General features: G+C 42.7%; 1 protein-coding gene across 1 annotated transcript in view; it reads left to right on the forward strand.

Moving 5' to 3' along the window:
* CUNH14orf39 (chromosome unknown C14orf39 homolog) overlaps positions 1-12,085 on the forward strand; it is a 26,873-nt gene extending 14,788 nt beyond the window's left edge. The window contains exons 2-5 of the mRNA XM_077463392.1: positions 8,159-8,221; positions 8,298-8,354; positions 9,701-9,827; positions 11,612-12,085. Coding sequence (XP_077319518.1) covers positions 8,159-8,221; positions 8,298-8,354; positions 9,701-9,827; positions 11,612-11,768 — 404 coding nt within the window. The 3' untranslated portion in view covers positions 11,769-12,085. The remainder of the gene's footprint in view (positions 1-8,158; positions 8,222-8,297; positions 8,355-9,700; positions 9,828-11,611) is intronic.
* Positions 12,086-20,356: the final 8,271 nt, after the last annotated feature.

Below are 20,356 nucleotides of genomic sequence, written 5' to 3' on the forward strand. Positions count from 1 at the left end.
AACCCTATAACAGGATAAAACATTTGAGGGGGGAAGGGAAAAAAAACAAACACAGGCCCTTCAGTGCGATTCACATCAAGGGGGGACCCCCATCAGAGGCCCAGCTCAAGGCACACACCCCCCACCAGCTGTCAATACCCGAATTGGGGCAAAACGCCCACGGCCCTCAGCAGGGCCCCGGCCAACGCCCCCCCCCCGGAGTGGGGCCTCAAGCCTCCAGCATAACTCCGTCAGGGGGGGAAGCATTACCCGGAACCCCGCCCAAGTCTCCCACGGCACCGGTCGCCCGTCAGAATGCCCAGGAGACAGCGGCCGAAGGCGTGGGCCCCATCAACGGGCCACAGAGGCTGCGTCGCCCCTGGGGGCAAATCACCCCCCCCCAGGACCCTGAGACTATGTTACTTTGTTTTAACGTTAACCATAATTTGCTTAGCAGGTACGCCATTCAGCTGCAGCGCGGATTTATTTATCTTGACAGCAACAGCGTTTGCTCCCACGATACATAAAGCCGTGACTCCAGTGCTGTAGGCGGTGATTTCACCACCACAGTTAAAAAAGAGCATATATGCCGAAGCATGGGGGCATAAGGGGTGGAGGAGCGATTTTGCTCCTAATGCCGCTTACATACGGTCAAAATTCCGACGGAGGGCTTGCCCGTGGAAAAGTTTGAACGTATGTACGCGGCATAACTTTTTTGCGGGAGGATGCCCCCATGCTTTGGCATATATATATTTTAGGCACAGGTTGTGTTAAAAAATGTTTTATTTTTTTACTGTTTTTTTTTGGCATTTGCTTTGCAGGTATGGTATGGTAAGGTTTTACTGTGATGTTACTTTGTTTTAACGCTAACCATAATTTGCTTAGCAGGTACGCCATTCAGCTGCAGCGCGGATTTATTTATCTTGACAGCAACAGCGTTTGCTCCCACGATACATAAAGCCGTGACTCCAGTGCTGTAGGCGGTGATTTCACCACCACAGTTAAAAAAGAGCATATGTGCCGAAGCATGGGGGCATAAGGGGTGGAGGAGCGATTTTGCTCCTAATGCCGCGTACATACGGTCAAAATTCCGACGGAGGGCTTGCCCATGGAAAAGTTTGAACGTATGTATGCGGCATAACTTTTTTGCGGGAGGATGCCCCCATGCTTCGGCATATATAAATGGTGCATGTATGTCCATCATTAGAAGTGGGTGGATGAAGGGAGGTATTCTAATGGTGGGCATACCCACCGATCAATCTCTTTTTTTTTTTTTTTTGTTCAGACAACATAACTCTCAGTAAATAGCTTGGGGTGTCTACTTTCCAAAATGGGGTAATTTGGGGGGGTTTTGTGCTATTTTGGCATTTTATGGCCTTCGAAACTGTAATAGGTAGTGAGGAGTGAAATAAAAAAATTGCGCCCTTAGAAATCCAGAAGGTGGCGATTGGTTTTTGGGGCCCCGTACGCAGCTAGGCTCCCAAAAAGTCCCACACATGTGGTATCCCCGTACTCAGGAGAAGCAGCAAAATGTATTTTGGGGTGCAATTCCACATATAACCATGGCATGTGTGAGCAATATATAATTTAGTGACAACTTTTTGTAAAAAAAATAAATATTTTTTATTTTTTGTCATTATTCAATCCCTTGGAACAAAAAAAAAATATTCAATGGTCTCAACATGCCCCTCAGCAAATAGCTTGGGGTGTCTACTTTCCAAAATGGGGTCATTTGGGGGGTTTTGTGCCATCTTGGCATTTTATGGCCTTCAAAACTGTGATAGGTAGTGAGGAGTGAAATAAAAAAATTAATGCCCTTAGAAATCCTGAAGGCGGTGCTTGGATTTCGGGGTCCCGTACGCGGCTAGGCTCCCAAAAAGTCCCACACATGTGGTATCCCCGTACTCAGGAGAAGCAGCAGAATGTATTTTGGGGTGTCATTTCCCATATGCCCATAGCATGTGTGAGCAATATATCATTTAGTGACAACTTTGTGCAAAAAAAAAAAAAAGTTTGTAATATTCCCGCAACTTGTGGCAAAAAATAAAATATTCCATGGACTCAACATTCCTCTCAGTAAATAGCTTGGGGTGTCTACTTTCCAAAATGGGGTCATTTTGGGGGGTTTTGTGCTATTTTGGCATTGTATGGCCTTCGAAACTGTGATAGGTAGTGAGGGGTGAAATCAAAAATTTGCACCCTTAGAAATCCTGAAGGTGGTGATTGGTTTTCGGGGTGCCGTGCGCGACTAGACTCCCAAAAAGTCCCACACATGTGGTATCCCGTACTCAGGAGAAGTAGCGGAATATATTTTGGGGTGCAATTCCACATATAACTATGGCATGTGTGAGCAATATATAATTTAGTGACAACTTTTTGTAAATTTTTTTTTTTTTTTGTCATTATTCAATCCCTTAGGACAAAAAAAATAAATATTCAATGGGCTCAACATACCCATCAGCAGTTTCCTTGGGGTGTCTACTTTCCAAAATGGGGTCATTTGGGGGGGGTTTGTACTGCCCTGCATTTTAGCACCTCAAGAAATGAGATAGGCAGTCATAAATTAAAAGCTGTGTAAATTCCAGAAAATGTACTCTAGTTTGTAGACGCTATAACTTTTGCGCAAACCAAAAAATATACGCTTATTGACATTTTTTTTTACTAAAGACATGTGGCTGAATAAATTTTGCCCTCAATGTATGACAAAAATTTAGTTTATTCGATTTTTCTTATAACAAAAAGAAGAAAATATCATTTTTTTTAAAAATTTTCGCTCTTTTTCCATTTATATCGCAAAAAATAAAAATCGCAGAGGCAATCAAATACCATCAAAAGAAAGCTCTATTTGTGGGAAGAAAAGGACGCAAATTTCGTTTGGGTACAACATTGCATGACCGCGCAATTACCAGTTAAAGCAGCGCAGTGCAAAATTGTAAAAAGACCTCTGGTCCTTAAGGTGTTTATTGGTCCGGGGCTGAAGTGGTTAAATAAGAGGGCCCCCAGATCCCGGCCCCCCCACCCTATGTGAATGAGTATGGGGTACAATGTACCCCTACCCATTCACCTGTGAAAATAATGTACAAAAAAAACACAACACACAAGGGTTAAAATAGTTTATTGCACAGCTCCGGGGGTCTTCCGTCTTCGGGGGTCTTCTCGCCAGACTCCTACGCTATCTTCTGCTCTTTTGCTAGCCCTTTCACTAGCGGAGGAGCCCGGCTTTCTTCTTCGCCGTCGCCCTCTTCTTCCGACTTCGGGGGTCTTGTCCCCGTCTTCGGTTCTTCTTGCCAGGCCACCGTGCCTTTTTCTAGCTCTTTTACAAGCGGTGGCCCGGTCTTCTGTCGCCGTCTTCTGTTCTTCTCTTCTTCTCTTCTCTTCAGATGTTGCCTCGTCGCTGCCTCCGCTCACAATGGCAGGGATGCAGCGCACGGCGACTTATATAGGGACATCACCGGATGATGTCCCCGCCCATTATCTGGGACTGTGACATCATAATGGGCGGGGACACCATCCGGTGATGGCCCTATATAAGTCGCCGTGCGCTGCGTCCCTGCCATTGTGAGCGGAGGCAGCGATGAGGCAACATGAGAAGAGAAGAACAGAAGACGACGAAAGTGGCGACAGAAGACCGGGCAACTGCTTGTAAAAGAGCTAGCCCGGCAAGAAGAACCGAAGAGGGGGACAAGACCCCCAAAGTCGGAAGAAGAGGGCGGTGGCGAAGAAGAAAGCCGGGCTCCTCCACTAGTGAAAGAACTAGCAAAAGAGCAGAAGATAGCGGAAGAGTCCGGCGAGAAGACCCCCGGAGCTGTGCAATAAACTATTTTAACCCTTGTGTGTTGTTTTTTTTTTTTGTACATTATTTTCACAGGTGAATGGGTAGGGGTACATTGTACCCCATACTCATTCACATAGGGTGGGGGGGGCCAGGATCTGGGGGCCCCCTTATTAAAGGGGGCTCCCGGATTCCGATAAGCCCCCGCCTGCAGACCCCGACAACCAACGGCCAGGGTTGTCAGGAAGAGGCCCTTGTCCTCATCAACATGGGGACAAGGTGCTTTGGGGTGGGGGGGCCTCGTACCCCCCATGTTGAGGGCACGCGGCCTGGTACGGCTCAGGAGGGGGCGCTCGCCCGTCCCCACCCCCTTTCCTTGCTGGCCGGGTAGCGTGCTCGGATAAGGGTCTGGTATGGATCTGGGGGGGACCCCCACGCCGTTTTTTCGGCGTAGGGGGTTGCCCTTAGAATCCATACCAGACCTAAGGGCCTGGTATGCTCTCGGAGGGGGAACCCACGCCAATTTTTTTTCATAAATTTTGGCGTGAAGTTCCCTCTTGAGAGCTGATAATTCTGTCAAAGTCGCCTCCGTATAGACGGAGATCCGACTTGTAGGCGACCTCCATTGAAATCAACAGGTACCAGTCGCCTACAAGTCGGATTGAAGTAGTACAGGAACCTTTTCTGAAGTCGGAGCGACTTCAGTAGTGTGCATTAAGACGGCTCTCATTCACTTACATTGATTTTTACATGAGGCGACTAGGGGCGACCTGAAGTCGGATCTGAGTCGCCCCTGTGTGAACCGGCTCTTAGGCTGGGTTCACACTGGAGCGGCTACTGCAGTGCAAATCACATCCGATCTCTGTGCGATGCGAGTTCAGCCATACAGATAGTATGGCTGAATTCGCATCGCACCCGCCGCAAACTTGCACAGGACCCTTTTTTTGGTCCGCAGCAGAATCGGATCGCATGGGTGTTCACACCATGCGATCCGATTCCTGTCCGAGTTTGCAGATCGCACTGTGATATGCGAACTGATCTGGGGGTGTCATTAACGTTTCATTGACACTCCCAGCAGTCCGCATAGGGCAGTGTGAACTGCCGGCGGGAGGCATGCGATGCGGGAACCCGCCGCGGATTTGCGGCGTTCCCGCATCGCTTCAGTGTGAACCCAGTCTTAGGCTAACATACAGGTACAATTACAGGCTGAAAAAAATAACAAACACCTGTAAAATTTGTGTTGTGTTTTTTTTTTTTTTTTTTTTTTTTCTGCCCAGTGTGCATGAGGCCTAAAAGTGAGTTTTTGTTGGGTCTAGAAATACATGAAGGTCTATGGAATTGTCTAATGACCTAAAGTGGAATTTCTCACTTTCAGTCCCCAGAGACCAATAACCATTTCATTTTGTCATATTTCTGGGCAGTTATCAGTCTGTGTTACACAATTAGCTTCTGTGCTTTTGTAAGGAAAATTTGTTACCGATACCAGGATATTTTCTACTTCTACTGGCCACAGTTCAGCCTCTCTAAATCTGAAGGATAAACTGGCCCTTTGTTTAGAAAGTGTGGAGACCCCCTGCTCTAGAGAAGGCAAGAAGCAGGATGGAGGCCCAGAGTGTACTGAATTGCAAACTCTGAAAATGTTTTTTCAAACTACTCCTGCTATGCAGCCATATGCTAGTAAAGATTAGAATACTGGCAGTGTAAAACTGTTTACATACAATATAACCACTAGATCAGACTGCCTGATCCCTCTGTTCTGTGGCAGGCCTATGCAGGTGTATAAAGGGGCCATTGGGATTCTCTTGGGCTTGGCATACCATTTGACTAAGTGTAGAAGTTATAATGCATAAAGCGATAGTAGATCCTTTTATGCCGTGTACACATGGCCAGACTTCAACAGCAAAGTACAATTTGACTGTGTGTGGGCTTCTTCGGACCTTTGCTGTCGAAAAATCAGACGGACTTTATATTTAGAACATGTTTCAAATCTTTCCGACGGATTTGAGTCCGATTTGAAAAATCCATTCGTCTGTATGCTAGTCTGATGGACAAAAAACCGACGCTAGGGCAGCTATTGGCTACTGGCTATGAACCTTTTTATTCTAGTCTCGTCGTACATCATCACGGTCGAATCTTTTGGACTTTGGTGTGATTGTGTGTGGACAAGTCTGATTCAACGGAAGTCTGTCTAAAGTCCGACAGAATTGAGTGCATCAAAAAGTCCGGTCATGTGAACACGGCATTGGAGATAAATGTGGATCTCTGGTGATTGATCTATGTGGGGGACTGTCTGCGCACCATTATTCACATGGACTTGCATACATTGTTTTCTGGAGTATTTATATAGTGAACTTTCATGAACTTGCATTATCACCAACCATTCTCACAAAGTTAGTGTTTTTCGTGATTATATCACACATATTTGTTTGCTTTTTGAGAGATTTTGGAAAAAATGCAAGTGTATATTGATTGGAACTGTTTATGAACACAGTATAATATTTTATGTATTATTGTTTACATATAATTTACAGAACTTAGTAGCATGGCTTTCTAGTGGTTATATTGTTTGTATGTATGTGCACTAAGTGTAAAGCAAAGGAATAGCTGCAGCTGAGATATTTGAATTATTATTTTTACACATATCGCTGGTATTTTCTTTTTGGTATAAAACTGTTTATATATCTGTCTGCAGTGGCACTTGAATTATTTTTCATTGACGGTTTTAAAGTCGTAGTAAACTCTGTTTTACCACTTATACCTACAGGTAAGCCTATAATAAGGCTTACCTGTAGGTACCGTGAATACCTCCTAAACTTGCACCGTTTAGGAGATATTCAGAGTGCATGCAGGTGGTGATGTCACCGGCGCATGCGCTCTGAAGGTCCGGCATACCGTGCCAGACCTTCAGAGCCATGCCATAAACGGCAGCTCCCGTATGCGAGAGATGCTGTCAGGCCCCCAGCTATTCATGTAGCCAGAGCCCGCGAACCCGAAAGGAAGACTGGTTGAAGATGCAAGCCCTCTTAGCATTGACAGGGTGCTGCTGGAGGGCTTTGTTTTAAGGTAAGTCTCTCATAATGTGCTAGTATGCAATGTTATACTAGCACATTATCACATTGCCTCGCAGGGGAATTTTTTAATTTTTTTGTTCAACTGTGCTTTACTACCCTTTAAGACTGTTTTGGTATGTTTGATACTTTCTCTATTTTCTGATACCCGCTTCACACTAGTGCGATTTCAGATGCGACTTGATTTACACAGAATTGCATGACAATGGAAATCACATTGTTTTATCACATATATTATCGTTGCTGAAATGACACTGTTGAGCACCGTCACAAACACAAAATTAACACTGTTTTAGTCTACTAAATTACGACTAAAACGAAAGCAATTCAGATGACTAAAATACAACTAAAACTAAAATGGCATTTTAGTCAGAGTCTATGACTAAAACTAAATCAAAATTTGACAAAAATAATGCTGGTGCTCATTCATATCAATGCAGCATAGCATTGTTGCGATTTTGGAAGTGGGTCCTTTGTTACTTTGATGCGGTTAATTCCCCATTAAAATATGCCAACCAAATTCAAAATGCAGCCAAGTCATACTACTGTACATAATCACACTGAAAATTGGATCAAATCGCAGCCACAGTGGTGTGAACCTAGCCTAAGAGGAGAAGAGAGACCGGATTGCTATGAATAAGTCCCAAATCATGAAATCTGCTTCCAAGTGTTCTGTATCAAGCAATATAGGGAAAAACAATATGAAAAATAGATAAACAGGCAACTTTTTGTATTGATATTTTCATTTAATGTGTTAAAAGGAAACTAGAAACACCAGGTAGTAACTCGGGTAGGAAACGTAGAACATACTACAAGCTTCTGGATGGAGATTAGGCTACCAGGAATACATGTTCCCGTTGACAAATCTTACCTGGATAGTGTTTCATTAAATGGGATTCCCTGTGCCATGTAGGACTTTCTAAACCACATGTTTAGACATCCTGGTATACAACAGAGATTTATTGGGATCTTAGACCAATTATTTTGGTTCAGTGGCTAAACTGCTAGATTTTCCTTTAAGCATATTGCTAAGGGACTTGTCCACGGCATGGACAATTCGTGTATGAATCGGCAACTGATTCTATTTAATGCCTGAGTTAGTCTGAACAAGTAGATGTTGATACTTAGAACATACTTTTATACTAGGCATAATCACTTCAGATGTAGGATTTTGTTTTTTAAACAGTCTAGCTTCACAAACAATTTTGGATTGTGAACACATCATTAGTTCAAATTAGTTTTTTTTTTTAAAGTTTATCTCATTAGTCGACATTTGCCGAATATGCTCGTATTGTATTTTAAGGTGGCTTGCTTTATTTTCATATTTCCATATCTTCAGTATCGCAGTTGAAAATGAATGAGATGGACGTAAGCACCTTTGACAAGCTCCTGTTAGAAGCAGGTATGAAGGATACATTTGTATTTGTTTTATATCAGATAAAGATGTTACTGTTTCAATATGTGAATACGTTCTTTAGTTTTTCAGAGTGAACAAGATTCTCAGAAAAAGGAAAATGCTAAAGAATATATCCAGCGTAAGTCTGAAACAATATTAAAGTGTTACTAAACCCTCCTTTTTTCTTATTTTAATGTAAAAAAAAAAAAACATGTTATACTTACCTGCTCTGTATAGTGGTTTTGCACAGAGTAGCCCGGATTCTCCTCTTCTTGGGCTCCACACCGGCACTCCTGGCACCTCCCTCCTGCTGGGTGCCCCCACAGCAAGCAGCTTGCTGTGAGGGCACTCAAGCAAGTGCGCTCCCGACCGCAGCTCTGTGTGTCCATGCACACACAGAGCCACAGCTCAGCCCCGTCCCCTCCTCCTGAATGGCTCACTGGCTGTGCTGCCAAATGCCAATAAAAAGTGCGAGTCCCCAGAAAGCCGAGGTTCTTGTGGACAACGCTGGATCGAAAGCTAGCTCAGGTAAGTATTAGGGAGGCTGCTGCACACAGGTTTTTTACCTTCATGTATAGAATGCATGAAGGTAAAAAACCTTGTGCCTTTACAACCACTTTACTAACGTATGTGAAGTATGAATAGTCATAGGCTGCAAGGAACTATATTGTCATATACGAAGGACTGTTCTTTATGGAGTGTGAATATGTAAATCTCTGCTTTTTGTGTTTTAGTTTATAGACCTTTTTATTTATAATGTGCTGCTGGTTAGTGTCACATTAAGAAACAGATAATTATTTAATATTTACGCTAAAAAGTGGCTGCCTTAAATTGGCACTACCAACACATTTAACTTACTATGGTGATGGGCTCGTCTAAACAAATCAAACATTTTGCAGGAATACCAAGTGCCCATATCATTCAAGGAACTGCATATATTCAGATAAGGTCCAAAACGGAATATTTAGACAACGGTTAGACTGTGTTCGCCCACAGTCTCTTTTCCCAGCACCCAATACTTACGGTGCATGGGGGTTGATTTACTAAAACTGGTGGACTCAAAATCTGGTGCAGCTGTGCATGGTAGCCAATCAACTTCTAACTTCAAATTGTTCAATTAATCTTTGACAATAAAACCTGGAAGTTGATTGGTTTCTATACAGAGCTGCACCAGATTTTGCACCATGCAGTTATAGTAAATAACCTCTATATAATCTTAGCCTGTGAACTTTAGAATACAAGTTTATTAATGTTAAATGAAAAGATGAGGGTGTTTGAGGTATTACCTGGGTTCCGATTCATGTAAAATCAGTTTTATGCTTCTTTGAGCCCCAAAATTGAGGATGCAAAGGTTTTGAAATTACGTACTTATGACACAACCTGTTTTAATCATTTTTCCTGTTTTGTTTGTAGTGTTTTTTTTTTTTTTGTTTTTTTTTTAAAAAGCTTAAACTAGTCATTAATTTGTGCATTTTTTTTTCCCAGGTTGCACTGCCAAATTATTGCAAGAAAAGCAACGGATCTTTGAATTACGAAAAGATATTAGCTTATGTGATGAAACTATATTGGATTTGCAAAAGTACAATACAGAAAATAATGAAAGTATTACTAGGTAAATGTGATTAGTAATAATTGTAACTAGCAAAGTTACTGCACAGACAAAATACTGAAAACTGTATAATATAGTAGTGATTAATAGTAGTAGTAGTAGGATCAGTTCACCCAGAACAGTTTTTTCGGTGTATGGCAGATTCTGGAGATTTACTTCTCTTAAAGTCCTCTTTGCCCATTAGACCTTTTAAAGAAAAGCTCCAGGCTCTCCCAGAAAATAAGCCAGCAGCTATAAGCAGAAGATCCACGTTCTAGTGGAACTCTGCTTTAAGTAGAGTTCCACTACTTAGAGTTGCGGCTTCATATGCAGTTTCCTATTGTGCATGCACGAGCCACTCTGCGCTTTGTCAATGGTCTCGGAGAAGGCTGCAGGGAAAGGAGGAGGGGGTGAACTTGCGGCTCAGATTGCCACGGCACATCTGACCATGAAGTGGGAGCGAGTACCTGTCAAACCAGGTACCTTCTTCCCCCCCAAAAAATGCCAAATAAGGCAGTAGACGGGGGGGGGGGGGGGTGAACATAGTAATTCTGTAAGTGAATTCTGTAGCCATTATTTGGGGGGATCTTTCTGCTGTTTTTTGTTTATATTATTATTAATAATATATTATATTATTATATTATGAGGAATGTAACAGGAGTGGGAAAATATATGTTGTAGCATGGGTGGGCAGATAGAGTTGCAGTGAGATTTGCCATTGCAACCCCTAAGAAATATAGCAAGCCACGGGATGCACTGATTCTTTCACATATTTTAAATGCATTGGCTATTATTCTGATCAGTGCTGCTTTAAAACATGTGTTTTTTCCCAAATAAAAACAAAAACAAAACTATAATCTTTTGTGGCAATGCTAGGCCCAAACAGGCCCTGCAGCTACCATCCTCCTATAACAGATTTTTCCTCTTACATGGATGTTTCTATAATATTGTGATACTAGGGGTTATTTACGAAAGGCAAATCCACTTTGCACTGAAAGTGCACTTGGAAGTGCAGTCGCTCTAAATCTAAGGGGTAGATCTGAAATGAGGGGAAGCTCTGCTGATTTTATCATCCAATTGTGTGCAAGCTAAAATGCTGTTTTTTATTGTCCTTGCATGTCCCCCTCGGATCTACAGCGACTTTACTTCCAAGTGCACTTTTAGTGCACTTTCAAGTGCACGTGCAGTGCAAAGTGGATTTTCCTTTGGTAAATAACCCCCGTTGTTTCTGATAAAGAGCAGCAGTGTTTAAATGTTATATTATATTTAATCGGCTTACATAATACACACAGTATGTGTAAAGTTGGTCATACAAAGATCATGATTGTCATACAACATAAATGCTCTGACGCATACAAGTGATTTTCTTATCATATTTGGAGCACAGTGTACGGTACTTGTAGACATCAGGAAACAGACTTTGAAATACATCTATTCCAACATTAGTGGAACTTCAGTAATTTTTTCAACTTTCCATCTATTATAATATGAAAAGTGGTTGGAGGGAAGTTTCAGAATGGCAAAGATGTGTTTATTACAAATTATGTGAGCAGACTACAGTTCCTCTAATCTCTACTGATTAAAAAAAGAACAGCGCTGACCAATACTACCTCATGGGCTTTAATTGGGGGTTCACTGTTTAGCTTTATGTCAGGTGAAAAGAAGGCCATTCAACAGATTGATCTTTAAGTTGAATAAATGATCAGATTCCTCTGTGTATGGTAGCTAAGCCTAAAGTTAAAGGTCAGTTGTATTAGTCTATGCTGTAACTAAAGAATATAAATGTTTAAAATCTCTTCTACACTTAGGTTTACATCTCTCTGCACAGTTCTTAACAGAGAAGAAGCATTACTGCACAGCCAGTTGGAGAATATAAAAAATCAATCTGAGAATGACAGGTACCAGCTGCATCTATCTTATAAAATGAAAGAGGTAGTTCACCTAAAACTCATATTTCAGTATTGACATGATGCCAGCTGGCTGTGAAAAAGCATCCCGTGATCAGACACTGGCAGAAAGACCTCTAAATGGGCATGTGCTGAAGTGGTTTCAGAAAGACAGAAGAATCCAATGAAACATGAATCTTGGTTTCCATGCACAATTGAAAAATATTTTGGGTGGACATACGCCAAAGTACACATTTGCTCTACCAAAAGTATAAATCATGCAAACTCTGATATAACAACAGTAAAGTTGGCCATACATTATACAATTTTCTTATTTAATTTCTTTTAGATTTACCTTCAACTATGTAGTGCAAGGACCTGCCTGATTGCATACTAATGAAAAGTGTTCAAGTATGACCTCATATTATATGGTTTTGGTAAATATAAAGATACAACGTATGGGCAGCCTTACTTTACAGTTTGTTAGCAGACCTTTGAAAACTTTTAGCTTATTGGAAATTATGGATAGGGAATGATTACTAGAGTATGTCTCTTCACAGCCTTGCAAATAAATGTTCCCCTCTACAGCTGAGAACTAAAAAAAACAAACCTTTATACTAGGGGTGCAACGGATCAAAAAACTCACGGATCAGATCGTTCCTCGGATCAGAGTCACAGATTGGATCATTTTTCGGATCAGCAAACAATAGCTAAATTTGCAAAAACCTGTGAAAATTCCACCACCATATAGTCCCCACTGTAATATCCGCGTCATCTCCCCCACTGTAATATCCGCGTCATCTCCCCCACTGTAATATCCGCGTCATCTCCCCCACTGTAATATCCGCGTCATTTCCCCCACTGTAATATCGGCTGAGTATTACCAAGTATTGGCAGGGTATTGCCACGGTATTGCAGAGTATGGAGGGATGGCCGTGACTGCAATTGTCACAGAGCAGCGCTGTGGGCACTACAGATCCTGCCCACAGTGCTGCTGCCATCCGATCTCTCCCCTCCACTGTACAGATCAGTACACAGAGGGAAGAGAAGTTTGTTTACAATTGATCGCTCCGTCATTTGACAGAGCGAACACATTGTAAACGCCGATGGGTGCACCAAGATGGCCGCCGCTTCGGAACTAGGCCAAAGCCGCGGCCTTTCCTAAGGCCAAGACCGCGGAGCACGGCGTGTGCCGATCCGAACTAGGTGACCCACACGGATAACGGATCAGTGACGATCCGTTGCACCCCTAATTTATACTCTCCTAGGTGGATGCAGCATCAATCTATGCTGCATATGTACCCACTGGCTCTAAGACCCACTGATTGCTCAGCACTAGGTCTTCAGCCTGCAGAAAGCCTGTCAGTCACCGGCTTTGCTTTGCCCCTCCAGTGTTCACTGGTGCACTGGGCTGTGGAGGGAGTCACAGTGATTGGCTCAGGCTCTCGTCGCTTGCTGAGAGGCTTAGTCAGCTGCTGGTCCAGTCATTTGGTGAAGCCTGGACCAGCTGATTGATGCCAGCCAACAGCGGGCTTTAGCTCAAAGTAGGTTGCAGCAGTGAAGAACGAAGTGCTCTCCTGTGGCCCATAGAAGTATAGCCAAAATAGCTTTGGCCATACTTCTTTAAAGTATTGGCCAGCCCAATCACTAAAATTTCATATAAGCTTTAACATGTTAAGGTAATTTTTAAAAGTATTTTCCAATATTTTAAATCTGCAGCTTTTATTAAAATATCTGGTGATCCTGCCATTAGTTCCATGTTCATGAACTTCATGTTATCAAGTGACAGTGCTCTGTCCCTGTCTTCCAATCATGCATTGTCACATGGGCTTCAAAATGACTTTCAACACACGTTACACAGCCATGGTCCACTGTTGTCAACATCAGGAAATTCGCTGTGAAAATCGCCATGTAGCCATCACTGGAGTGCTGCAAAGATGCTGCAAGAAGTCAATAGCACTAAAATGCAGAAATTTAAAACAAAGTTTAAACCAATAATGTTTTTTTTTAAAAAAAGGGCAGTTGTTTAAACCCATAACATTTCTGTTAATAACTGCAAACACGATATTCAGTAAAGTCTGTGTGAATGCATTCAACATGGTATGCTTCAGTTTATGGATTGATTTCCATATATTATGCTCTAGATCACGGGTCTCCAAACTGTGGCATGCGGGCTGGATGTGGTCTTTTTCTTGCATTTATCCAGCTCTTGGGGCAATATTCCGTCTACTGATACGAAGCACTATTCCTTCCACTGGTACCATTGACGAAGTACTAATTCTCCCACTGACACCAATGATGGGAGCCCCCTGCTCTAGATCATGGACATCTCAGGCAAAAAGGGATAATATCTGTGCTGCAATTTTTCCCTATACAGTGCAGCTACATAAGCTTACTGTAAACCATCAAATAAACAAATTAAAAAATGCAAAATTAAGCATCTCAATACAGTGCACTTACACCCCCTTCCTGACCAGACCAATTTTCAGCTTTAATGCAACACTGTACCCATATGAAACTTGCGTCCTTTTTTCCACACAAATAGAGCTTTCTTTTAGTGGTATTTAATCACTAGTGGGTTTTTTATTTTTCATGCTATAAATAAAAAAATACGTACATTTTGTGAAAAAAATTCCTTTTTCTTTGTTTCTGTCATAAAATTTTGCTAATTAGTAGTTTTTCCTTCATACATTTTGGCTAAAATTTATACTGCTACATATTTTTTGGTAAAAATAACCCACATTGGTGTATATTATTTGGTCTTTGTGAAAGTTTTATAGAGTCTACAATTTATAGTGCCAATCACTGAAGATTGATCACATCTGATCAGGCCTTCAGTACATAAGGTGTATCTCATTTCTTGAGACACTAACAAGTCAGGAAAGTACAAATACCCCCCAAATGACCCCTTTTTTAGACATTCCAAGGTATTAAATAAGTAGCATGGTGAGTTTTTTTAAGTTGTATTTTTTTCCCACAATTCTTTGCAAAATTAAGATTTTATTTTTTTTTTTTTTTTTTTTACAAAATTGTCATATTATCAGGATTTCTCACACACAGCATATGCAAACAACAAATTACACCCCAAAATAGTACCCGAGTATCATGATACCACATGTGTGAGACTTTTACACAGCATGACCACATACAGAACACCAACAATGAAGTGGCACTTTCAGACGTTCTACGAGCAAAAATGACACATCTCATTTCACAGCCACCTATTACACGTTTGAAGGCCCTGGAGTACCAGGACAATGGAATTGCCCATAAAATGACCCCATTTTGGAACGCTAACACGCCAACATATAATCTGTGAGGCACAATGAGTCTTTTGAACACATAGCATGTATATAGCAAAAATGACACCCCAAAACAGATTCTGCTACTCCTCCCGAGTATGGCGATACCACATGTGTAGGACTTTTACACAGACTGGCCACATAGAGAAGCCGAACATTGAAGTAGTACCTTCAGGCGTTCTAGGAGCATAAACGACACATCTCATTTCATTCCTGCCCATCACACTTTTGAATGACCCAATTTTGGAACGCAAACACCCCAACGTATATTCTATGAGGCATGGGCTGAAAATAGGTACTCGGGTACTCTGATGGCCTGGTGACAGGTACTCGGGTACTCTGATGGCCTGGTGACAGGTACTCGGGTAGTCTGATGGCCTGGTGACATGTACTCGGGTACTCTGATGGCCTGGTGACAGGTTCGCTGATGGGCTGGTGACAGGTACTTGAGTACTCTGATGGCCCGGTGACAGGTACTGGGGTACTCTGATGGCCCGGTGACAGGTACTGGGGTACTCTGATGGCCTGGTGATGGCCGGCGGTCAGCTACTAGTTAAAGAAAATTAACCCGCATGACAGAAATTCTATGTGATATCATACAAATATAAAGTATATATTGGTGAAATGATCACTTTAAGCCTATTCATGCCAGATACACCATCCATTATAATCAAAATATTGTGTACATTGAATAACAAAATTATTTTAACCACTTTCAGACCGGACCATTTTGCTGGTAAATGACCAGAGGTCTTTTTACACTTTGGCACTGCGCTGCTTTAACTGGTAATTGCGCGGTCATGCAATGTTGTACCCAAACAAAATTTGCGTCCTTTTCTTCCCACAAATAGAGCTTTCTTTTGATGGTATTTGATTGCCTCTGCGATTTTTATTTTTTGCGATATAAACGTAAAAAGACCGCAAATTTTGAAAAAAAATATTTTCTACTTTTTGTTATTAGAAAAATCCAATAAACTCAATTTTAGTCATACATTTAGGCCAAAATGTATTCAGCCACATGTCTTTGGTAAAAAAAAAGTCAATAATTGTATATTTATTGGTTTGCGCAAAAGTTGTCACATCTACAAACTAAGGTACGTTTTCTGGAATTTACGCAGCTTTTAGTTTACGACTGCCTATCTCATTTCTTGAGGTGCTAAAATGGCAGGGCAGTACAAAACCCCCCCAAATGACCCCATTTTGGAAAGTAGACCCCCTAAGGAAATTGATAAGAGGCATGTTGAGCCCATTGAATATTTTATTTTTTTGCCTCAAGCGATTGAATAATGACAAAAAAAAAAAATTTTTTTTTTTTTTACACAAAGTTGTCACTAAATGATATATTGCTCACACATGCTATGGGCGTATGTGAAATGACACCCCAAAATAAATTCTGCTGCTTCTCCTGAGTATGGGGATACCACATATGTGGGACTTTTTGGGAGCCTAGCCGCGTACGGGGCCCCGAAAACCAAGCACCGCCTTCAGGCTTTCTAAGGGCGTAAATTTTTGAGTTCACTTCTCACTACCTATTACAGTTTTGAAGGCCATAAAATGCCAAGATGGCACAAAACCCCCACAAATGACCCCATTTTAGAAACTAGACACCCCAAGCTATTTGCTGAGAGGCATGTTGAGTTCATGGAATATTTTATATTTTGCCACAAGTTGCGGGAAAATTACAAACTTTTTTTTTTTTTTTTTTAACAAAGTTGTCACTAAATGATATATTGCTCATGCATGCCATGGGCATATGTGAAATGACACCCCAAAATAAATTCTGCTGCTTCTCCTGAGTACGGGGATACCACATATGTGGGACTTTTTGGGAGCCTAGCCGCGTACGGGGCCCCGAAAACCAAGCACCGCCTTCAGGCTTTCTAAGGGCGTTACAGTTTTGAAGGCCATAAAATGCCAAGATGGCACAAACCCCCCCCAAATGACCCCATTTTGGAAAGTAGACACCCCTAAATTTAGGGGTACACTAGTGAGACTAGGTAATAAATGGCGGGTGCCCTGAAACTATAAAAAAATAACTAACCAACCAGCGTCACCTGTAACAGTTATATGGTGATCACTGGTGAAAGGGTTAACTAGGGGGCAATTAGGGGGCTTTATGCGGTAGTATATGGGGGTCCCTGGCGCTATAAAAAGCTGCAGCGAACCTAAATACCTACCTGCCTAACTAGCGTCACCTGTGACACTAATACAGCGATCAGAAAAACGATCGCTTATTAGGCTGGGTTCACACTGGAGCGATGCGGGAACGCCACGAATGCGCGGCGGGTTCCCGCATCGCATGCCTCCCGGCGGCAGTTCACACTGCCCTATGCGAACTGCTGGGAGTGTCAGTGAAATGTTACTGACACCCCCAGATCAGTTCGCATATCGCAGTGCGATCTGCAAACTCGGATCGCATGGTGTGAACACCCATGCGATCCGATTCTGCTGCGGGCCAAAAAAAAGGGTCCCGTGCGAATTTGCGGCGGGTGCGGCGAATGGCTGAACTCGAATCGCACAGAGATCGGATGTGATTTGCACTGCAGTGCGAATCACATCCGTTCTCATAAACCGCTGCAATGTGAACCCAGCCTTAGTGACACTGGCGACGGGGGGTGATCACGGGGTTAAACCTTTATTGGGGGGGTTAGGGGGGTACCTTAGAACTAAAGGGGGCTAACCCTGACTGCCCTAACAGTTATTAGTCACAAATGACACCCGCCGGGTGATCAGGGGGTTAAACCTTTATTAGGTAATAAATGGCGGGTGCCCTGAAACTATAAAAAAATAACTAACCAACCAGCGTCACCTGTAACAGTTATATGGTGATCACTGGTGAAAGGGTTAACTAGGGGGCAATCAGGGGGCTTTATGCGGTAGTATATGGGGGTCCCTGGCGCTATAAAAAGCTGCGGCGAACCTAAATACCTACCTGCCTAACTAGCGTCACCTGTGACACTAATACGGCGATCAGAAAAATGATCGCTTATTAGGCTGGGTTCACACTGGAGCGATGCGGAAACGCCGCGAATCCGCGGCGGGTTCCCGCATCGCATGCCTCCCGGCGGCAGTTCACACTGCCCTATGCGAACTGCTGGGAGTGTCAGTGAAATGTTACTGACACCCCCAGATCAGTTCGCATATCGCAGTGCGATCTGCAAACTCGGATCGCATGGTGTGAACACCCATGCGATCCGATTCTGCTGCGGGCCAAAAAAAGGGTCCCGTGCGAATTTGCGGCGGGTGCGGCGGGTGTGGCGGGTGCGGCGAATGGCTGAACTCGAATCGCACAGAGATCGGATGTGATTTGCACTGCAGTGCGGTGCGAATCACATTCGTTCTCATAAACCGCTGCAATGTGAACCCAGCCTTAGTGACACTGGCGACGGGGGGTGATCACGGGGTTAAACCTTTATTGGGGGGGTTAGGGGGGTACATTAGAACTAAAGGGGGCTAACTCTAACTGCCCTAACAGTTATTACAGTCACAAATGACACCAATGCAAAAAAAAAAAAATGACATTGGTGTCACTGTGACTGGGGGGCAGGGGTAATTGGGGGGGTGATCGGGGGGTAAAGGGGGGGTGTGAGTGTGCCTGGCATGTTCTACTGTGTGTGTAGAGTGTTGGTGCAACTTACTGATCCGCTCTCCTCCGTGTCGGAACGAAAAATACCGACACGGAGGAGAGAATACATCACTTCCTCTCCTGTGTTTACATTACAGGAGAGGAAGTGATGTCACCGGGGATTTCTATTCGTCGGGAGCGATCGCGAGGGGGTGGCCATGAATGAATGGCCGTCCCCTCGTCCGGGATCGCTCCCGAACGAATACCGACCGCCGCAGGCACCGGGCGGGGGCCCGATCAGGCCCCCGACCCGCGGGAGGCAAGGGACGTACATGTATGTCCTTATGCCTGCCCGTGCCATTGTACCGACGTACATCGGCGTGCGGCGGTCGGCAACTGGTTAAAAAGTCCAACGTGAAAGTTTAACAGATGTCCAATAATGTGTATCCCTCGTGCTCTACCACCTGTCACCTTATACTCTCACCTGAAGATACTGACCCATATGGACTTGTATGTTGTGCTGCACCTTTCTCTTTAAGGGGTAATACAAATCATGGACACCTCTGGACTGTGCCTCCATCATATAAGGTTTCTTAGGTTCATTATAGCCATCAGCCTCCTCCCAGCAGAGGTCTCTCCATCCTATAGCTTGCTAACACAGCATTCTTCTCTTCCTCTACAGCAGTCATCATCAACCCTGCCTCAGGTCCCACTAACAGCCCAGGTTTGCAAGATAACTGAAATACATCACAGGTGATATCATTTGCTGCTCAGTGATTGCAGTATTCTAGTCTGCATCTCCCCAAGGGGAATACATAAAACCTAGCCTGTCAGTGGACCCTGAGGACAGGGTTGATGACCACTGCTCTACAGTATTACCAGATAACAGTGAACTCAACAACTTGACTTGTCCAACCTGCACTGGATTAGTTGACAGACTTCAGCACCACTTTCCGAGACCCTTATGCAGCTGGGAACAGATTGTATGATCACCTATAAACAAAAAAGAAAAAAGGCAATAATTATTATTATTATAATATATTATTATAATATATATTATTATTATAATAATTATTCCGTCTACTGATACGAAGCACTATTCCTTCCACTGGTACCATTGACGAAGTACTAATTCTCCCACTGACACCAATGATGGGAGCCCCCTGCTCTAGATCATGGACATCTCAGGCAAAAAGGGATAATATCTGTGCTGCAATTTTTCCCTATACAGTGCAGCTACATAAGCTTACTGTAAACCATCAAATAAACAAATTAAAAAATGCAAAATTAAGCATCTCAATACAGTGCACTTACACCCCCTTCCTGACCAGACCAATTTTCAGCTTTAATGCAACACTGTACCCATATGAAACTTGCGTCCTTTTTTCCACACAAATAGAGCTTTCTTTTAGTGGTATTTAATCACTAGTGGGTTTTTTATTTTTCATGCTATAAATAAAAAAATACGTACATTTTGTGAAAAAAATTCCTTTTTCTTTGTTTCTGTCATAAAATTTTGCTAATTAGTAGTTTTTCCTTCATACATTTTGGCTAAAATTTATACTGCTACATATTTTTTGGTAAAAATAACCCACATTGGTGTATATTATTTGGTCTTTGTGAAAGTTTTATAGAGTCTACAATTTATAGTGCCAATCACTGAAGATTGATCACATCTGATCAGGCCTTCAGTACATAAGGTGTATCTCATTTCTTGAGACACTAACAAGTCAGGAAAGTACAAATACCCCCCAAATGACCCCTTTTTTAGACATTCCAAGGTATTAAATAAGTAGCATG

Source organism: Lithobates pipiens, unplaced genomic scaffold, assembly GCF_037356315.1.
Source record: "Lithobates pipiens isolate NorthernLeopardFrog02 unplaced genomic scaffold, aLitPip1_a1.2 Scaffold_30, whole genome shotgun sequence".
NCBI classification, from domain to species: Eukaryota; Metazoa; Chordata; class Amphibia; order Anura; family Ranidae; genus Lithobates; species Lithobates pipiens.